A 21,622-nucleotide genomic window follows, 5' to 3' on the forward strand; every position below is an offset into this window, starting at 1 on the left:
TTAAAATTTGGAGGTATCATATTCAACTATAAACCCTTTATATATAAGGTACCACTTTGTCCATCAGAAGAAAAAATATAAAATATACTAAAAACACACAAAAACAAGTAATAGTGGTTACTTCTTAGAGCAATGGAAATTGGCACATAAGGATAGAGATAGAAGTCTTTCAGTATATATCTTCTCTTCACTATTTTTGGTGTTTCAATCATGTGAATGTATAACCTAAACAAAATTTAAAAACCAAAATAAATTTTAATAGCTTCAGACTAATAATTGGATTATTGCCAATAGTGGATTTTCCTAAAATCAAAGTTTCACTAAGGAAGGGAAAAAGTAGACGGGGAAATAAAACAGATTCATTTTTACTAATATATACAGAAACAAAATCTAGATACACAAGAAAGCAGTTAATAATAATAGTTACCTATAGGGGGTAGGGAGTAAGAAATGACCAAATTAGAAACAAGAGGGAGGAAACTGTCAGTGTAACATATTATTATGTCATGTTGTCAAATGTCTTTTTAATTAAAAATAATAAAACTGCATTTAATAAATAAAACAGCAATGAGTACTTCTATGTCTCTGCTCAGTCATCTTAATAAGGATGAAAAACCTTTATTGACAAATATCTGTGTTTTATTTTAGGATACTTGTCATACAATACCACCTATAAAACTAGCTTACTTACAAGATGCTAAAACAGTAATGATCAAGATCACAGGGTTTCACATTTTTTTTTAGCACTTTATTGCTTTTAGACACATCTCTTTTGGTCCTCATGGCCTAATAAGAATGATTCTCAGAATTAATTTCCATAAAGGTAAACACTTTACTGTGCCAAATATGAACATTTCATATTTCTTAGTAATATTCCAGTTTATGTGAAAATATGAGTTTATAAAATCAATCTAAATTGAAATATTTTAATACTTAAAGTGTAGGAATAACCTTATAATACACATGATCTAACTTCTGTATTTTATAGATAAGGAAACTGACGGGCATAGTTAGATGCACAGTTGGAATTGGAACAGAATTTTCAGACCAATACTTTAGCACATTCATGAGAAAGTCAATTTCCAAACTAGCAGTGAAGAACCTATGACTTATAATCCACTCCCACCCTCAGTCTAAACTTTCAACAGGTTGGCACTATGGTTTAGTAGAGGAAACACATGCTTTGGAATCACAGACAAGCATGGTGTTGAATTCTAGTTTTATTTAATCCAGTGTCATAGAAACTCTAAAAATATCCTTTAAAAAAAGAAATGTGGGCAGCCCCGGTGGCTCAGCAGTTTAGCGCAGATTTCAGCCCAGGGCATGATCTTGAAGACCCGAGATTGAGTCCCACGTCAGGCTCCCTGCATGGAGCCTGCTTCTCCTCTGCCTGTGTCTCTGCCTCTCTCTCTCTCTCTCTCTGTGTCTCTTATAATAAATAAAATAATAAAATAATAAATAAATAAATAAATAAATAAATAAATAAATAAATAAATAAATAAATAGTTATTGCATGAAAACAAACCTTTAAGCATTTTCTATATACTTCTATACTTTCTAGGCCAGGGTTTCTCAGTATCAGTGCTACTGACATTTTAGATCAGATAATTCTTTATTGTGGAGAGGGGCTGTCCTGTGTACTGCAGGGTATTCAGCAACATCCCTATCATCTACTAAACTTATATTAAGTACAATGTCAGATCCTGGATTGAATCTTGAAACAAAATAAAGGACATGTGTAGGAAAATTGGTGAAATTCAAGTAGGTTCTATAGTTTATTTAACACTAATGTGTGTCAATTCCTCCTTCTGATTATTATAATATGGTTATAAAAAATGCTGATATTTAAGGAAAAGAGGGGTAAAGGAGAGCTCTCTGTAATTCTGAAGTTTAAAATCAGTTCCAAAAAAAGTTAGAGGTTGATTTGTAATTATGAAGACCTGAACAATTTAAAAATATGTATAAATGATTCTTTAGCTGATCTCTTACTCCCTCAAATGTATTTCCACAATATAGATACATAATTTTTTGAGGACTTAATGACTAAATAATTTTATAGCAGAAGAGATCAAATTAGGTAGTTTTATATCTACATTAAACTCATCTAAGTTTGAGTACAATAAAAATATTATCAATTCATAAACACTTCCATGAGGATGATGACAATAAATGTCTTTCAAATTCTACTTGTGAACAACTAAAAATATGTTTGAAATTCCAAAGTCAGGGGCACCTGGGTGGCTCAGTGGTTGGGCGTCTGTTTTTGGCTCATGTCATGATCCCGGGGTCTTGGAATTGAGTTCCACACATCAGGTTCCCCATAGGGAGCCTGCTTCTCCCTCTTCCTATGTCTCTGCCTCTCTCATGAATAAATAGATCAAAAGAAAGGAAGATCGAAAGAAAGGAAAATCGAAAGAAAGGAAGGAAAGGAAAGGAAGAAAGAAGAAAGAAAGAAATTAATTCCAAAGTCAAACAAGTCAGTAAACCTCAAAACAAAGCAAAATAATGCCACAGATCTCAAGCAGAACTATAAGGGAAAACATTCTTCTCTGTAAGCCAAAAGATTTCACTGTAATTTCCCTATAAACTCTTTTCTCTCGTTTTAAAAAATATTTTATTTATTTATTCACGACAGATACAGAGAGAGAGGTAGAGACACAGAGGGAGAAGCAGGCTCCATGCAGGGAGCCTGATGTGGAACTCAATCCTGGAACTCCGGGATCACACCCTGAGCCGAAGGCAGACGCTTAACCGCTGAGCCACCTGGGCATCCCTATAAACTCGTTTCTGTATTTGATGCCTGTGGTATTCTTTACAATCTCTCTTTCTTAATACTTACCGCTTGGTTTTCCATGCGTGCAAAGATAACATTTAGCATCTGAGTAAGAGTAGCTTTGGCTGTTGTCTGATTGATGAGATTTTTGCTTGCTAGATAGATATTGTAACATGTTCTCACAGCTTGCAGTACAGTTCCTTCATGAATTTCTATGTGTTGAGATGTTACTGCAGTAAGTAAAGCCTTTAAAAAGAAAGACACAGTTGAAGCAATTTTCTACATCCAGAGTTTTAGCACAAAAATATGAATATTTTTATAATTTAAGCTTTCAGACACCAGTACACAATTTTCAGTATACACCAAAAGAATTTCTACCAGCCTTGAATACATATCATCACCTGGCAGTAATTTCCAAATAATCCAAACCCAACTATAGAAAACTATTCAATTAAATTGTTTCAGCCCAAGTTTCATCTTAATAAAAAGATTACTTAGTTTCTTAAAATGCACAGCACTAACTCTGTTGCAGCAGAACACAGATATGCTTCATATGACATATCTGTTGAATGAGACTGTCAACTTTGGAAGATACATTTTCTTATTCACTCCCAAATTTTTCTGAGATATTTCTTACAGCTCAATAAATGTACTGCTGTTGTTGTTGAAGAGGTTTACAAATAGAATAAAGTTTTAAAATATCAGATTAAATTGGAGTAAAGCATTTAAAATCATCCTAAGTGAATCTTTCAATAAAGTCAATAGCTTTAACTTACGTGAATGTTCATACATTAGGGTAACTTGCAATTTCTCAAGAGCAAGAACTCCTTTTTCTTTCCTTTTATGTTGTATAACAAAAGCTATGCAGAGTCAGCACTAAGTATATGCTAAATAAACCATGAGTGATAAGAAATTGCAAATGATAGGCCAATTGATTAGGCAGCTTTTTTTAGAATAAAGATATGACTTGTGAAGTAAATACAGCTATGAAACGGAAAGGCTCAGAAGGGCTATATTCACATACGAAAAATACTTTATACATGTAAATGATTTTGAAAGTACTAAAAGCATAGGAAAATTTTACTGATTTACAAATATATCACCAAAACCATTTAGCAGTCACCTTAAGAATTCAAAACATATAAGAGACTGAAAAAACAACTGAGTGACTTTTCTTTTAAGGAGTTTAATCATCCAGGTAAGTTACAGCACAAAGATTGGCTGAGTAGGTACAGCAGATGAATAGGTACAAGGGAATCTGGAAAGCCGGTGCACAAATAGAGGGCAGACTATAAGGGGTCTAGAAAAGTACAAAAGAAAGTATAGGGGTCACAGGGACCATCACATGGGCCCTAAAACTCAAAAGATGGAATATATACAGCAAACATTTCAGAAACTGAAAAACTCTGGGAGACTCTGAGGGCCCACTGGACATATAATCTTCTAGATGATAATCAACAAAATCTCCTCAAATGGTATCTAAAAAGCAACTAAAAGACCTCAACTACAGCTGGAAAGCACATAAAATGACCTTTCTAAATATTTCTAAGATAAATAGCTTCAGATTTTAAAAAATAGAGATTGTGAATGACAAATTCACTATATAATCAATTACCTTTATTATTTGCAATTGAACGCCTTCATCTGTTTGAGGACCCTGGAAACAGCCACAAATTGTTTCAATAATTCTATCAATTAATTTTTTGCCTGGTGTTGTACTATCTGGAGCATTACCAGTCAAGTGACCATAAGCAATAAGTTTCTGAAATTGAAAAACAAAGATCCTAATTAAACTAATACATATATGCTAATTAAATATACATTAAAACTATAGTGTATAATTGAATATACATGAAACCTTTCATATAAAAACATTAAAGTAAAATCAAAGCCAAGGCTATACCAAACTTTCATGAAGAAAACTTTATTAGCTACAAACACATAAAATTATTTACATTCATAATAACCACAGAAACATAATAACCACAATAAAACAATCAGGCAACATTTGAGAAAGCCAAGCCTTAGACCTTGTCTCTGATGAATGAGAGTAGCTTACTGCTTTCTATTTAATCACTATTGATACTGCTTTTGTGAAAGTTGTATTATCACATTTAAATGGGCAAGATGGCAGAAGAGTAAGGGTCCTCAACTCACCTGGTCCCACCAACTTACCTATATAACTTTCAAAACATCCTGAACACCTACGAATTCGACCTAAGATTTATTTTTTTATTTTTTTTGACCTGAGATTTAAAGAGAACAGCCGGAACGCTACGGAGGGAAGGGTTTTGGCTGCTAGCAGGGTAGGAAGGCAGAAAAAATAAAATAAAAAAAAAAATCAAGCAGGGGAGCGGCACCAAGAGAAACTAGGCTAAAGCCAGGTGACAAAAGCGTCCAGGACAGGAAAGCCCAGGCCCAGAGAAGCGGGAACTTTAAAAATCCACAAACTGTGGACCAATCTCAGTAAAGGGCTGGAGCAAGAAGCTGGCAGGGCATTTGGGAGAAGCCAGTCGGTTAGGTGGGCCGGCTCCAAAGAGAGATGTCTGTGCCCTGCTGCCTTCGGAAGCCGCGGCCACTGGGAGCACAATTTCAACAGCATAGGGCCCTGGATCCCAGGGTGCTGAGCAAAGTCCACAATCCTGTGTTCCCCCTGGGACAGGCGGAAGCGGGGAGGGCACAGGACAGCGAGAACTCTGCCACTGGGCGCCCTGCAAGCTGTGCAAATCAGTGCACCCATGTACCCATGCCAGGCTGGGAACATTTAGGCCAGTGCGGACTGAAAGACTACATTAGTTACTAGTGGGGAGACGACTCCAGAGCTGGAATTCTGGCTGCCACCATTGTTGTTTTTCCTCGTTTCACCTTGTGCTTGGGGAAAGGCGGGCTGCCAGGGAACAAAGGCTTCACCCGGCAAACAGCTCCCACTGAGCCTTGCACCTGGCAGGGGTGAGGCATCTCCACCCAAGCACACACACCTGAGATTCAGTACAGCAGACCGCTCCCCCAGAACCCAGAAGACCAGCTTGAAGAACCAGGGAAGAGCAAGTTCTTGACCAAAGATAACTGGAAAGCTCCAGGGGAAGTTGAGCAATTTATAATATATAGAACTAGAGGGTACCTCTCCTTTTTTTTCCCCCCCTTTTTCCAGTACAACTCATTTTTATATCAGGCTAAAAATTTCCAATATTTTTTTCCTCTTTTCCCACCTTAACTACATTATTTTACAACTTCTTCATTTTTAAGTTTCCTTTTTGACTTTCATATTTCTACAATTACTTGTCTTAGATATATTTTCCACTTCTAGATTCCCTGCAACATACTCAATTTAATTTTGGGAGATATACAGCATATTTTTTTTGTTTTGTGTTGTGTTCACTGCCTCACCTTCTAAAACATGATCAGCATGCACCCTGAACCAAGTGGAATACCGTGCTGGTTTATTCTGTGAGATATTCTCTCTTCATTCCCATTCTGCCCCCCTCTTTTATCTTGTTTATGTTTTGGTGGTCAATGTTGGGGCTTTCTACAAGTATTGCTAGTTTATATAAATTTGGGACTGAGCATCTTCTAACATACAGAACTTAATACACTCAGAACCAAGAGGATCACCCTCTAGGACCGCTCTCGCCACTACAACTTCCTCACCACCACCATCTCCTAGTTCCTCTCCCTTTTTTTTTTTCCTTTTCTCTTTCTTTTTTTTCTTCTTCTTTGGGATTCTTGGCCTTTTATTTTTCACTACTTTGTTTTAAAATTTGTTTTTCACTTGTAGTCCTTTTGTTTTATTTTGTTCTAATCTTTGTTTTCATTTTCTGATCTCTGACCTTGTCAGAATCAATCTAGGGTGAAATTTACTTAGGTCGTGGTTGATATTCTTGACTCAGCCGGCTCATACAGCCACTCTGCACGGAGTAAAGTGACTAGAAGGAAGAATTCACCACAAAAGAAAGAAGCAGAAACAGTACTCCCTGCCACAGAGTTACAGAATATGGATTACAATTCGATGTCAGAAAGCCAATTCAGGGCACAACTATAAAGCTACTGGTGGCTCTTGGAAAATGCATAAAAGATTCAAGAGACTTCATGACTGCAGAATTTAGATCTAATCAGGCCAAAATTTAAAATCAATTAAATGAGATACAATCCAAATTGGATGTCCTAACGACAGGGTTAATGAGGTGGAAGAAAGTGTGAGCGACATAGAAGACAACTTGATACAAGGAAGGAAGGTGAGGAAAAAAGAGAAAAACAATTAAGAGACCATGAGGAAAGGTTAAGGGAAATAAATGATAGCCTCAGAAGGAAGAATCTAGATATAATTGGGGTTCCAGAAAACACTGAAAGAGACAAGGGCCAGAAAGCATATTTGAACAAATCATAGCTGAGAACTTCCCTAACTTGGGGAGGGAAACAGGCATTCAGATCCAGGAGATCTAGATGTTCCTCCCCCCAAAAAAAACAAAAACCGTTCAACACCTCGACATTTAATAGTGAAGCTTGCAAATTCCAAAGATAAAGAGAAAATCCTTAAAGCAGCAAGAGACCAGAGATTCTTAACTTATATAGGGAGAAATAACAGATAAATAGCAGACTTCTCCACAGAGACCTGGCAGGCCAGAAAGGGCTGGCATAATATATTCAGGGTACTAAATGAGAAGAACATGCAGCCAAGAATGCTTTATTCAATAAGGCTCTCATTCAGAATAGAAGGAGAGATAAAGAGCTTCCAAGATAGGCAGAAACTGAAAGAATATGTGACCACCAAACCAGCTCTGTAAGAAATATTAAGGGGGACACTGAAAAAGAAAGAGGAAGCCCAAAGAAATAATCCACAAGAACAGGGACTGAGGGATGCCTGCGTGGCTCAGCAGTTGGGCACCTGCCCCTGGCTCAGGGTGTGATCTCGTGGTCTCAGGATGGAGTCCCACATCAGGCTCCTTGCCTGGAGCCTGCTTCTCCCTCTGCCTATGTCTCTGCCTTTCTCTCTGTGTCTTTCATGAATAAATAAATAATATCTTAAAAAAAAAAAAAGAACAGGGACTGAATAGGTATTACGATGACACTAAATTCGTATCTTTCAATAGTTACTCTGAACGTGAATGGGCTAAATGATCCCATCAAAAGATGCAGGGTTTCAGACTGGATAAAAAAGCAAGACCCATCTATTTGCTGCCTATAAGAGTCTCATTTTAGACCTAAGGACACCTTCAGCCTGAAAATGAAAGGGTGGAGAACCATTTAACATTCAAATGGTCCTCAAAAGAAAGCTGGGGTAGCAATCCTCATATGAGATAAAGTTTATCCAAAAGACTGTTCGTTAGAATGAAGAGGGACACTATATCATACTTAAAGGATCTATCCAACAAGTAAACCTAACAATCATGAATATTTATGCCCCTAATGTGGGAGATGCCAAGTATATCAATCAATTAATAACCAAAGTAAAAACATACTTAGATAATACAGTAATAGTAGGAGACTTTGACATGGCACTTTCTGCAAATGACAGATATTCTAAGCACAACATCACCAGAGAAACAAGGGCTTTAAATGATACACTGGACCAGAGGGATTTCACAGATATTTACAGAACTTTATATCTGAACACAACTGAATACACATTCTTCTCAAGTGCACAATGGAACTTTCTCCAGAATAAACCACATACTGAGTCACAAATCAGGTCTCAACTGATACCAAAAGATTGGAATTATCTCCTGCATATTTTCAGACCACAATGCTTTGAAACTAGAACTCAATCACAAGAAGAAATTTAAAAGGATTTCAAACACGTGGAGGTTAAAGACCATCCTGCTAAAAGATGAATGGGTCAACCAGGAAATTAGAGAAGATTTAAAAAGATTCAGGCAAACTAATGAAAATGAAGATACAACAGTTCAAAATCTTTGGGATACAGCAAAAGCAATCCTAAGAGGGAACATCTTACATTGCAATACAAGCATCCCTCAAAAAACTGGAAAAAACTCAAATACACAAGCTAACCTTGCACCTAAAGGAACTGGAGAAAGAACAGCAAATAAAACCTACACCAAGCAGAAGAAGAGAGAGAATAAAGATTCGAGCAGAACTCAATGAACTAGAGACCAGAAGAACTGTAGGCAAGATCAACAAAACCAGGAGTTGGTTCTTTGAAAGAATTAGTAAGATGGATAAATCATTAGCCAGCCTTATAAAAAGAAAAAAGACTCAAATTAATAAAAGCATGAATGAAAGAGGAGAGATCACAACCAATACCAAGGAAATACAAACAATTTTTAAAACGTATTACGAGCAGCTATATGCCAATAAATTAGGCAATCTAGAAGAAATGGATGCATTTCTGGAAAACCAAAAATTACCAAAACTAGAACAGGAAGAAATAAAAAACCCGAAGAGGCCAATAACCAGGGAGGAAATTGAAGCAGTCATCAAAAACCTCCCAAGACACAAAAGTCCAGGGCCAGATGGCTTCCCAGGGGAATTCTATCAAACGTTTAAAGAAGAAATAATACCTATTCTACTAAAGCTGTTCCAAAGGATAGAAAGGGACGAAATACTTCCAAACTCGTTTTATGAGGCCAGCACCACCTTAATTCCAAAACCAGACAAAGACCCCACCAAAAAGGAGAATTATAGACCAATATCTCTGATGAACACAGATGCAAAAAATCTCAACAAGATATGAGCCAATAGGATCCAACAGTACATTAAGAAGATTATTCATCACAGCCAAGTGGGATTTATTCCCCGAGATGCAAGGCTGGTTCAACACTCGTAAAATAATCATCGTGATAGATCACATCAACAAGAGAAAAAACAAGAACCATACGATCCTCTCAATAGATGCAGAGAATGCATTTGACAAAATGCAGCATTCATTCCTGATCAAATCTCTTCAGAGTATAGAGATAGAGGGAATATTCCTCAGCATCTTAAAAGCCATCTATGAAAAGCCCACTGCAAATATCATTCTCAATCGGGAAAAACGGAGAGCCTTTCCCCTAAGATCAGGAACACGACAAGGATGTTCACTCTGAATAACCACTGTTATTTAACATAGTACTAGAAGTCCTAGCCTCAGCAATCAGACCACAAAAAGAAATAAAAGGCATTCATTGTCAAAGAAGAAGTCAAACTCTCCCTCTTCGCAGATGACACGATACTGTTACATGGAAAAACTCAAAAGACTGCACCCCAAGATTGCTAGAACTCATACAGCAATTGGGCAATGTGGCAGGATATAAAATCAATGCCCAGAAATCATTGGCATTTCTATACACTAACAATGAGACAGAAGAAAAAAGAAATTAAGGAGTCAATCCCATTTACAATTGCACCCAAAAGCATAAGATTCTTTGGTTAGAAATAAACCTAACCAAAGAGGTAAAGACTCTATACCCTAGAAACTACAGAACACTTCTGAAAGAAACTGAGGAAGACACAAAGAGATGGAAAAATATTCCATGCTCATGGATTGGAAGAATTAATATTGTGAAAATGTCAATGCTACCCAAGGCAATTTAGACATTTAATGCAATCCCTATCAAAATACCATGGACTTTCTTCAGAGAGTTGGAACAAATCATCTTAAGATTTGTGTGGAATCAGAAAAGACTCCAAATAGCCAGGGGAATACTGAAAAAAGAAAACCCAGAGCCGGGGGCATCACAATGCTGGATTTCAAGTTGTAGTACAAAGCTGTGATCATCAAGACAGTGTGGTACTGGCACAAAAACAGACACATAGATCAGTGGAACAGAATAGAGAACCCAGAAATGGGTGCTCAACTCGATGGTCAACTAATATTTGACAAAGCAGGAAAGAGTATCCACTGGAAAAAGGAAAGTCTCTTCAATAAATGGTGCTGGGGAAAATTGGACAGCTATGTGCAGAAGAATGAAACTAGACCCATTCTCTTACACCATACACAAAGATAAACTCAAAATGGATGAAAGATCTAAACGTGAGACAAGAATCCATCAAAATCCTAGAGGAGAACACAGGCAACACCCTTTTTGAACTTGGCCACAGCAACTTCTTGCAAGATACATCTATGAAGGCAAATGAAACAAAAGCAAAAATGAACTACTGGACTTCATCAAGATAAAAAGCTTCTGCACAGCAAAAGAAACAGTCAACAAAACTAAAAAGACAACCTACAGAATGGGAGAAGATATTTGCAAATGACCTATCAGATAGAGGGCTAGTATCCAAGATCTATAAAGAACTTATTAAACTCAACAGCAAAGAAACAAACAATCCAATCATGAAATGGGCAAAATACATGAACAGAAATTTCTCCAAAGAAGACATACACATGGTCAACAAGCACATGAGAAGATGCTCCGCATTACTTGTCATCAGGGAAATACAAATCAAAACCACAATGAGATACCACCTCACACCAGTGAGAATGGGGAAAATTAACAAGACAGGAAATAACAATTGTTGGAGAGGATGTGGAGAAAGGGGAACCCTCTTGCACTATTGGTGGGAATGTGAACAGGTACAGTCAATCTGAAAAACTGTGTGGAGGTTCCTCAAAGAGTTAAAAATACAGCTACCCTACGACCCAGAAATTGCACTACTGGGGTTTTACCCCAAAGATACAGATGCAGTGAAAAGCCAAGACACCTGCACCCCAATGTTTATAGCAGCAATGTCCACAATAGCCAAACTGTGGAAGGAGCCTCAGTGTGCATCGAAAGATGAATAAAGAAGATGTGGTATATGTATACAATGGAATAATGGAATATTATTCAGCCATGAGAAACGACGAATACCCACCATTTGCTTTGACGTGGATGGAACTGGAGGGCATTATGCTGAGTGAAGTAATTCAATCGAAGAAGGACAATCATTACATGGTTTCACTCATATGGAGAACATAAAAAATAGTGAAAGAGATAATAGGAGAAAGGAGAGAAAATGAGTGGGAAAAATCAGAGAGTGACAAAACATGAGAGACTCCTAAGTCTGGGAAACGAATACAGCATAGTGGAAAGGGAGGTGGGTGCGGGGATGGGATAACTGGGTGACAGGCACTGAGGGGGGGCAATGGACGGGATGAGCACTAGGTGTTATGCTATATGCTGGCAAATCGAACTCCAATAAAAAAATATATAAAAGAATAAATAAATAAACTTCTAGAAGATTAAAAAATAATAAAAAATAAATAAATGACTCAAAATCTCTTTCCACATCAGATCTGTGAAAATGCAGAAAATCCAATTTCCATGCACTGGCTATAATAAATCATAGATCATAGATTTATTCATTCATCAGCCATTATAGCCCTGAAAGCCATAGATACCATAATTTTAATTTTTCAAAGACAAGTCACAAATCAAATGAATTTCATCTCTCTTCCCAAAAAAATCATATGAATATAGTCTTTTCCTAGCCACTGAATTGTCAGTTCAATAGGTATAATTTCCCAAACAGTGAAAACACCTGAAAAGAGAAAGACCCCTCCCATCTGGAAGTTTTACATATATCTTAAAAGAATACTGTGTGTCTCTGTGTGTGTGTAAATAAAATAGGATGAAAGATTTAAGGAATTTTTCTGACATAAATAAAAATCAGAGCTACAGTCCAGCAGTGAATATAAACACTAACTTGTCCATATTAACCTCCTGCTTTAAATAAAACAGCAGGCATTTAGTACAATCATCGCAAATAATGATGTATGTAAAGTCATCAGCAAGTTAAACGTATTATAGCTTTTGCATTTCACTAATAGAAAATGAGACCAAATCAACACTAAGTAAAGATAATGTATCTCACTAAGCTAACTAATGATTTTTGTTACCCTTAAACTAGGAATATCCTATTTGCAATTATTAAGCAACCATTTGGTTTCTTATCACAAAGAGAATATTCAAGGCTTTAATGGAAAATGAATCCCAATTGTGAGTAATGTTTAATTAGAAACACATTCAAATTAAATAGTTTTTAGATAATGCCATTTTATACATACCTGTAAACAATCAAGAGATGTACTAACTATACGGGGACATTTGGACTGGCATGCCAATTCAAAGGGTAAGAAGTACTTGTCTGCTTCAATAAAATTTGTCTTCGATTTCACTGGTGGAAGGGTACTTGATCCACCTTTTGCTTCTCCAGGAGGAGGACTAAAGGAAAAAGAAGGGTTTGATTAGAGTATCACACTTTTCATATTGAGGATGAACTCACACAAAAACACAGAATTTCAGTTCTAAAAGGAATTTTGCTAAACCAACTGTCATCTTCCCATATTTCATAAGGGTAAGCAAACCCTAGAGAAATTATAACTTGCTACAGTTCAAAAGCTAGTAGCCAGAGCTGTAACTAAATGCAAGAAAAAAAAATAGTTATTACTTAAAACGTATTTAAATTACAAGTAATTAAATGTTTAGTAAACTTTCTAAATATGAATCAAAGTCTTTATGCAACGACTTTACAAAGTATCTATGGTATTTCAGGAATACCTTTATATACTTTTTAATGAGAACTTTTTTGGCTTCTATTTCTTAAAAATAATTTTTATTAATTTTATTATAAAGATGATATACAGAAAATTTGCCACTTAAGTATTTTAGCCAAGACTGATATGCCTGCAAATTATTTTTACTAGAAAAGAAACCCCACGAACCTTTGTTTTTCAGTTTCCGCTTTTATTTCCTCTGCGGGGGAAAAAAGAGGCATATGTTAGAAAACTTAACAACAGAAAGATCATCAAGTAATTTGATTACAGGTTTTTGCAAACTAATGTGTAACGTCTATAAGAAGTTGGAAAGAATGCAAATTCAAAAGAAAATTCAGTACTAAAATTCTCTTGCTATTAAATGTATTAATTACACAAATCATCTTATGAAGCTATACAAAGAATATATGTTAATAACCAGAAGGATAGGTACAACTGTAAATTACTAATTCCCAAAGCATTTCTTTTCTCAAAGTAGAATGTTTTTTGGTCAAGTAACTATGCCAACCAGAAGCATTCAGAATGGAGTATTATATATATTGTATTCAAGTTCTAAAATACAGGGCACATGTTCAGTGAAGGGTGGGGGGGGACTCAACATATCATTCTTGTGATTATCTCAAGATTATTAAACCAGGACTATAACCTCTTGACCATGTACATGTGTTGATACTTAACCAATTTTTCTACTTAGGACTATATACAGCACTGTAAAATACACATACCCAGTTCAATGGGAAATTTTCCCTTCTGTGGTATATAACTTATGAGGTAAATTAGGTAAATCCTACCTGTTAATAAAAGACACTTAGACTTAATTAATAGGCTAGGGTGTCTGCTTAATTGATTAAACCTGTTTGAAATGTGGAAGAAAAACATTCAAACATTTACAGTTACTATTATTGTAAACAACAGTTGTTGAGAACAGACCATGTGCCAAGCACTATTACATTTTACATGTACCAGCATAATTAACTGTCACAGTAACCCTATGAGGTCTGTACTAGCATTTTCATTTTAAAGATCAGGAAAGTGAGGCACAAAGAGGTTAAATAATTTGCTCAAGGGCTACATAGCTTGGGTGTATGTCTAATCAGGTTTCACAACTAGATAATCTAATTCCAGATGCTGGTTTCTTAACCACTCTATTACATAGGTATATCTATGAATATTGATCAAATGTGTTAAATAGAGTATTAAAATTTTTTTACCAGTGGTAGAAGTGGAAGGGGGACAATATGAAAATAGTATCCATAGGTATTTAAACTACTACTCAATAAAAGTTCACAATGTCTCATACCAAAGATCTGTATATGGCTATTAAAACTGTACAGTTAAAAAAAAACTGTACAGTTCACCAATACATATAATTGAAAATAATTTAAATCATCTTAAAAAATACAGTACAGACGAATGGAAGATAAACTGTCCCAAGTCTTCATTAAAAATTTTAAAACCGTATTTTTCATTTAAAATATTATCATTATTATTTAAGAAGCTGAGGTATTGCAAAATTCAAGTAAGGAAAAAAAAGATATAAAGTAGGGAAAGGGGTAAGGTGGCAATTTTTGTAGAAGGTGAATTTCCATTTATAAAATAAGCAGGAAATAGGGTATTCTGGTTAATAATATATTCGTTAAGAACATCAGAAGTAGTTCATTTTATAAAGCACTATGGTTTGACACCGCCTATTACTAAATAACTGTATGATCTTAGGAAACAACCCTCACTTCACTACTAGATGACTGCAAAAGTCCCTTATATTCTAAAACATCAGTCAACAACTATGGCTCATGTGCCAAAGCCACGCACCACCTGTTTTCCTGAGTTTAAGAATAGTTTTTACAGCTGAGTATCTGCAATCATTTTGATAATAGGGTACACTAACTTTCAAATCTAGTGAAGAGTGATGTTACTCCACCTAAAAGAATTCTCATTAGACCAGGATTACAAAATTTATACTCAATTATGATTATTTGGAATCTCATCAACAAAAAATCTATGTAAATTTGTTTCCTCTTAGTATGTAAGTACTTATATAATATCCTTGATTTTTCTTCTTGGCCTGAAAAGCCCTTTATAAAAATGGTTTGCTGAACTCAGTTCTAAAACATTATGGTTCAAAGAAACTTATAAGACTCTATGAACCATTTTATTCTGTAATTCCATTATTTTTAAATGTCCATATCTATCTATCTATCTATCTATCTATCTATCTATCTATCTATCTATCTATTTTAGATGAGGAGGGCAGAGGGAGAAAATCTCAAGCAGACTCCCTACTGAGCACACAGCCTGATGTGCACTCAATCTCAGGACCCCAAGATCATGACCTGAGCCAAAATCGGCAGTTGCACACTCACTGACTTGAGCCATCCAGGCGCCCCTAAATGTCCGTATTTAAATAGTCTAAAACTATTAAACATAAATAAAACATACCCAACATAAGCTACATTGAATGTGATGTTTCTCTAAATCAGATAGTACTATATATTTTTCTATCTTTATATTGTAAGTTATACAAAGCAAACACTGTTCAAACTGATCTAGAAAAGCTTTTTTTAATGAAGAAAACAATTTAACTCACTATTTCTAATGTTTTAAATTATCTTGTACTAAATACGAGTTTTCCTCTTTCCTTTCCCTATACATTTATAACCCACAGTAAAAAAGTTTTAAATGTTTTGATAAAATCTTTAAAGGTTGCAGAAGAAATACAATTCTTCCCGCTGATTATCAACATAGTTTACATGGGTTATCTTTCTGGTCCTGCAAAATGTTTGTATTTTTAGAGTCCCATTAAGACTATGTATTCATTTTCAAAAATAAAGGTACAATACGTGAATTATAAAAAAAAAAAAAAAGACTATGTATTCATTTTAATATGTTTCTTTTCAAAGCCATTTGAGGCCACTTAAGCTGAAATACACTGTCACTAAAAAGTAATCAAGATTAAAAGGACAAGGGGAAAAAAAAAAAAGAAAAAAGGACAAGGGGCAATAAGGAAGAGGCAGAAAATAAGTATTTGTCATAATACTAAAAGTAACAATATAATAAGCCACAATATTTTAAAACAAGTTGAAATTTTTAAAGAATATGCAATACTAGTTTTTATTTGCACAACAATGTAGAGTTTAAAACATTTTTCCACACATTATCTAATTTCATCCTCAAAGGACAACTCTTTATTTTATCAAGAAGGAAACTATGGATCAGTTTAGTTAAATAATAACTTTAAGGTCAAACAGCTAGTAAGCAGTGATCCAGAAACTAGTTTCGCTTGTCTTAGGGTATCATACAGGACACACTATCCTATATTTAAGCAACCTACTATTAACTAATGCAACTGTACTGAGAAATTCATTCTACGATTATCAGGACAAACATTATAAAGCAGTGCTTCCCAAAGTATGCTCTCAGGATCAGCAGCATCACTACCACCAGGACCCAAAGACTTACTGAATCAGTAAATATTGAATCAGTACTGTAAGTGTAGAGTGTGTTTTTAGATAGCTTCAAGGGGATTCTGACAAACAAATTTAAGAATCACTGCTATAAAGCAGTTAAAAGAAACGAGTGGAAAACAGGTTTCACCTACCATGGCTTTGGCTTTATCCATCCATTTTTTGTACTTATAAGAATTCTTGGACTAGTGTTTCAGTGAATGCTAAAAAGGAATTCCTTTTCAGTTTTCTTATAATGAATATCCAGTAATACAGTTCTTGAGGCAACTACCTATTTTAATAAATTAAGGCTTGGTTACAGTTTGCTTCATGTTGGCATCAACAGTAGAATCAAGAAGTAAACTAATTAATTATCAATTATTAAAGAAAACACACCGGGAGAAAAAAATATTAAAGCACCAAATTAAGAAGTATTAGTGTACTCAAACTAAAAACCACATAGTGCTTCATTGTGAAGTATTTTGCTGTTAAAGTCAGAATCATGACAAGGATGACCGCAGTCAGCAAAATATCTTTTCATACTGCTTTGGAAACACTAGACAACACAAATAGATAATATTGGATGTCTTAAGAAAAGTCATCACTTCTGAGCTGAAAGAAGTTAAAAATCAGATGATCAATTTGTTTAGTGATATTTAGGGTTTTAAACTATGCAGTTTTAACCCTTTAAAAAAACTGTATTACTGAAATTCTTTTAGGAATTAGTTTCTCTCTAGCCATTTACTCTCCCTATTCCTTTGAACTAGTTTTATAAAAATTTTGAAAACCATGAAACACAACCACAGCATTATATATATAGAAAGATTAAAACTGGAGGAAATGGGTCATTGTAAATTAGCATTAAAAATTTAGACTTGAGGGCAGCTCTGGTGGCGCAGCGGTTTGGCGCCGCCTGCAGGCTGGGGTGTGATCCTGGAGACCCGGGATCGAGTCCCACATCGGGCTCCCTGCAATCCACATCGGGCTCCCTGCATGGAGCCTGCTTCTCCCTCTGCCTATGTCTCTGCCTCTCTCTCTGTGTGTCTATGAATAAATAAATAAAATCTTTAAAAAAATGTTTAAAAAAATAATAATAATAAATAAATAAAAATTTAGACTTGAAGTACTTTGGAAGAAATGTGAATTTTATTCCTTTAGGTATATTAAATAACTGGAACCAAGTGAACACAGTTGATAAGGCACAGGACTTCGGGAAGGAATGATTTACTGAAAAATAACTAATTATATACAAGTTTTATGACTGATTTCCTAAGTGTATTAAGTATTCCCTCTCATAATGTTTACTAACAACTTGCTTAGCAGCTTTCTTTTCAACCCCTGAAGATACAAATAAACTTCAAAATAAGACCAACACAATTCAATAAATTCTATTACCTATACACTATAAATGATTTATAGCTACTTCTCATGACATCATTTCATCTTTAGTTGGTAGAACAGTATTTACTCAATGCAAACTAAACTGGTAATCTAAGCAAACATCTTATAAGTTAAATTAATAGTTTTTAATAAACACATTAGAACTTATACACCCAAACTGCTGTCTCCTTCAAAGAAGTAAGTGTGGGAGGATATGCATCCATTATCATAATAATGCTAGTATTCAAAAATATTTGTGGAATTCACTGTTTGCAGTTCCTTCCTGCCTGCTTCTTTCTTTTAAATGAATTACCTCACAGAAGGAAAATTCTCTAGAAAAGGAATCATATTCTAACTACCAATTAATCATAGCTGGCTTGGAGCCAAGTATGAAGAATGGTATGTGACCACAAAACAAAAGTTCTTAACTTTAGTACTTCTTTGAACCATTTCAAATTGTGTGTGTGTGCAAGCATTATTCTAGAAAAAGAGTACGTAACTTTCATTAGTCTCCAGAATCCTGTAACTCAAACTATAAAGATGATATAGGATCAATTAAGAACAGGGATTTGATCAACTATGACAATATCTATGTATGAAAGCAACTTTAAACAAAAACATTAAAAAGTACAAATGTAGGAATTACTTTGAGAAATAACATTCTTTTGGATGTATATAATATACCAGGTTTATCTTTTCAAAGCCAATTGTGTGACTTTAGAACCACATTTCATACAGTTAAAGATTAAATTAAAATATACAAGTTAAATAGAATGCTACAATAACCTAAAGAGGAGGCAATGGCTTGAATTAAAGTTGTGACAATAGGGATGAACACCTGGAAAGAAAACCAATGAAACAATCTCACTTATCTAGAGAAACAGTGTTAGCAAGAAGAGATCTGGCTTGCGTAACTACATAGCAGAGGTACCATTAACTTATACATAAAATGCAGTTTTCTCACTATGTGAGAAAGTAGAGGTAAAAGAGCAGGAGTGAAGAAGAGGTACATGTTGGTAGTGTTTTATTTTAAGTCACTGAAATGTTTCAGTGGCACTATCCAGTAGGTATTAAGACCTATAAATTTGAAAATCAGGACACTATGTAGCAGATTGTATTTTTTCTAAGATGGTCACTATATTATCTCCCATGAATCTGCCCATCTGCAAAGTGACCTTGCCAGAATCCCTCCAAGATATAGATCCTCCCCGAGGAGATTCATTTACAACCAGCAGAATGCAGGGAAAGCAACAGAGAACTACTACAAGATTAGGTCAAAGAAGGGTAAGTGGCTACTTACTCTAGTACTGATTCTCTTGTAATGCTATTAACTCTTGGAACCCAGCAGCCCTGATATGACAAGCATAAGCCACATGGAAGTTCAGTCAGCAATCCCAGCTGAGCCCAGGATAAGTAAAGGAGTCTCTAGAGAATTCTGGTTCCCACCCATTCACATCTCACCCAGACATTTGGGTCTTCTCAGCTTAGGCCCCAGAAACTGTTGAACAGCAGCACACCCTAACTGAAATCCCAACACACAGAGAATCTGTGAGCATAATAAAATAAAATGTTATTATTATTGACCTCAATTGTCTGAATATCAGTGAAACTCTCAAGTAAAGGTGAAAAGTGAAGTTTCCATCATAAAACAACAAAAGCCACCTAAAGGATAGCTTACAAATAACTTTAAATTAGAATTTCCGTATTTAACTTTACATCTTTAAATTTTTTAATTATCTCTAACAGAAAGGCACTGTACAATTGTAAAACTTTTAAAATTTAGGCTTTGATCTCTGGCCAAAAATAATGTGTAATTTAAGTTCTCAAGTGCATTTAAATAATTTTTCCAAAATAAATAACTTAAAACTAGGATTATAAATCCTAATAGACAGAAACTGATTTTTGAATGCCTGGCATATAAACGATACTGAGATCCTTGAGAAATATTTTCTAAGATGATGAAACTATAATGAGCCCACCAAAATCACATGAATAGGAACAAGTCTAATAAACAAAAAGTACCTCATATTTGTATATTTTACAATTTACAGAGCTGTTTTACATACATCTTATTCTTAGAATAGCACACAATCTTAGCAGCATGCCCATTTTACAGATTAAAAAATCTGAAGAGACTTACACTTCAAGGGAGGTGCAAAATGACTTAAGTGTGGTTTTTATAAGAAGCCCAAAGCAAATGGCTGAGTTTCAATAACTTGTTAATGAAAAAGAATATTAATTTCACAATGTTATCACAACTAGTTTTCTAACAAATAAAACCATATGCTGCTTATTAATTCAGAAGTAGGAGTCCCGCTGTTATGAAAACCAAAACTAGGAATGTGACTTGAGTGATAAATATTCCAAGTCACTAACTTTTTCTTCCACTCCAGACTTTATGTCTAAAAAATTTTAATTAAAATAAAAAATGAAAATCTCAACAAAATTCAGATCAAGTGCCTGCCTAATAACACTAAAGTATTAAATATAGATAAATATAAGAAAATTCAGTAAATGAAAATAAGCATTCAAAGAAACCATGAATTATGAAAATTATCCTTTAATGGAACTTAATATTTAGATAGAAAAGAACACAGTGGCTGTTCACTGTCAACAACTTTCAGTGACTACAGTGAAAATCAAAAAGAACAGAGTTATTGTACTAATTGTTAACAACCTTAGTGGTAAATAAACAATCAGACATTTCATAGATTCTGCTCAATATAAGATGTGCAGAAGCAGCAGCTTTGGGGGTCATGGAAAGAATACTGCTTTGTAAGTCAGGGCCCTGGGTTCTATTTCAAGCTTGGTCAGAGAAATGAAATACATTAGAAAGAAATGGGTTGAAGGCCCCAAAAGACAAGAGTCAAACCCCAGGTCTGTCACTGTATAAACTTTTTAAACCTTAGTATATAGAGTTTTCAAATGGGGATGATAATATCTAGTTGTTTATCCCATAAGAATACGAGGTTTATCAAAGAGGTAGGTATGAAAGTGCTTTGTTTTAGCTGGGTTTAGTCTTTTTTTTTGCCAAGTTTTAAATATGAAAAGGTACAAACAACAGATACACTGGGTAGCTCACTTGGTTATTTAAGCACCTGCCTTTGGTTCAGGTCACAATCTCAGGGTCCTGGGATGAAGCCCTATGCGGAACACCCAGCTCAGGAGGGAGCCTGCTTCTCCCTCTCCCTCTGCTACTCCCTTTGCTTGAGCTCTCTCTCACATGCACTCCTTCAAAAAAATAAAATCTTTTTAAAAAATGTGATAAAAACAATGTGATAAATACTGAGTAACAACAACCTGAACAATTTTAATTTTTTAGTTTTAAAATTTTTTTTTTATTCACAAGAGACACAGAGAGAGGTGGAGACACAGGCAGAGGGAGAAGCAGGCTCCATGCCTGATGTGGGACTGGATCCCGAGACTCCAGGACCACACCCTGGGCCGAAGGCAGGCACTAAACCACTGAGCTACTCAGGGATTCCCTGGGCAATTTTTTTTAAAAAGGATTTCATTTATTCATTCATGAGAGACGAAGAGAGAGAGAGAGAGAGA

At 35.2% G+C, this 21,622-nt stretch overlaps 1 protein-coding gene across 5 annotated transcripts in view; it reads right to left on the bottom strand.

Moving 5' to 3' along the window:
• ARFGEF1 (ADP ribosylation factor guanine nucleotide exchange factor 1) overlaps window positions 1–21,622 on the bottom strand; it is a 140,257-nt gene that overhangs the window by 81,825 nt on the left and 36,810 nt on the right. For 4 of the 5 annotated variants that reach the window (XM_025477897.3, XM_035708368.2, XM_049103739.1 and 1 more), the window contains exons 2-5: window positions 13,413–13,443; window positions 12,756–12,912; window positions 4,389–4,535; window positions 2,840–3,019 (exon numbers count right to left, since the gene is read on the bottom strand). In XM_025477897.3, coding sequence (XP_025333682.1) covers window positions 2,840–3,019; window positions 4,389–4,535; window positions 12,756–12,912; window positions 13,413–13,443 — 515 coding nt within the window. Of the gene's footprint in view, window positions 1–2,839; window positions 3,020–4,388; window positions 4,536–12,755; window positions 12,913–13,412; window positions 13,444–16,842; window positions 16,980–21,622 lie in introns of all 5 variants that reach the window. The other variant, XM_049103740.1, reaches the window with a different exon arrangement.

Source organism: Canis lupus, chromosome 29, assembly GCF_003254725.2.
Source record: "Canis lupus dingo isolate Sandy chromosome 29, ASM325472v2, whole genome shotgun sequence".
NCBI lineage: Eukaryota > Metazoa > Chordata > Mammalia > Carnivora > Canidae > Canis > Canis lupus.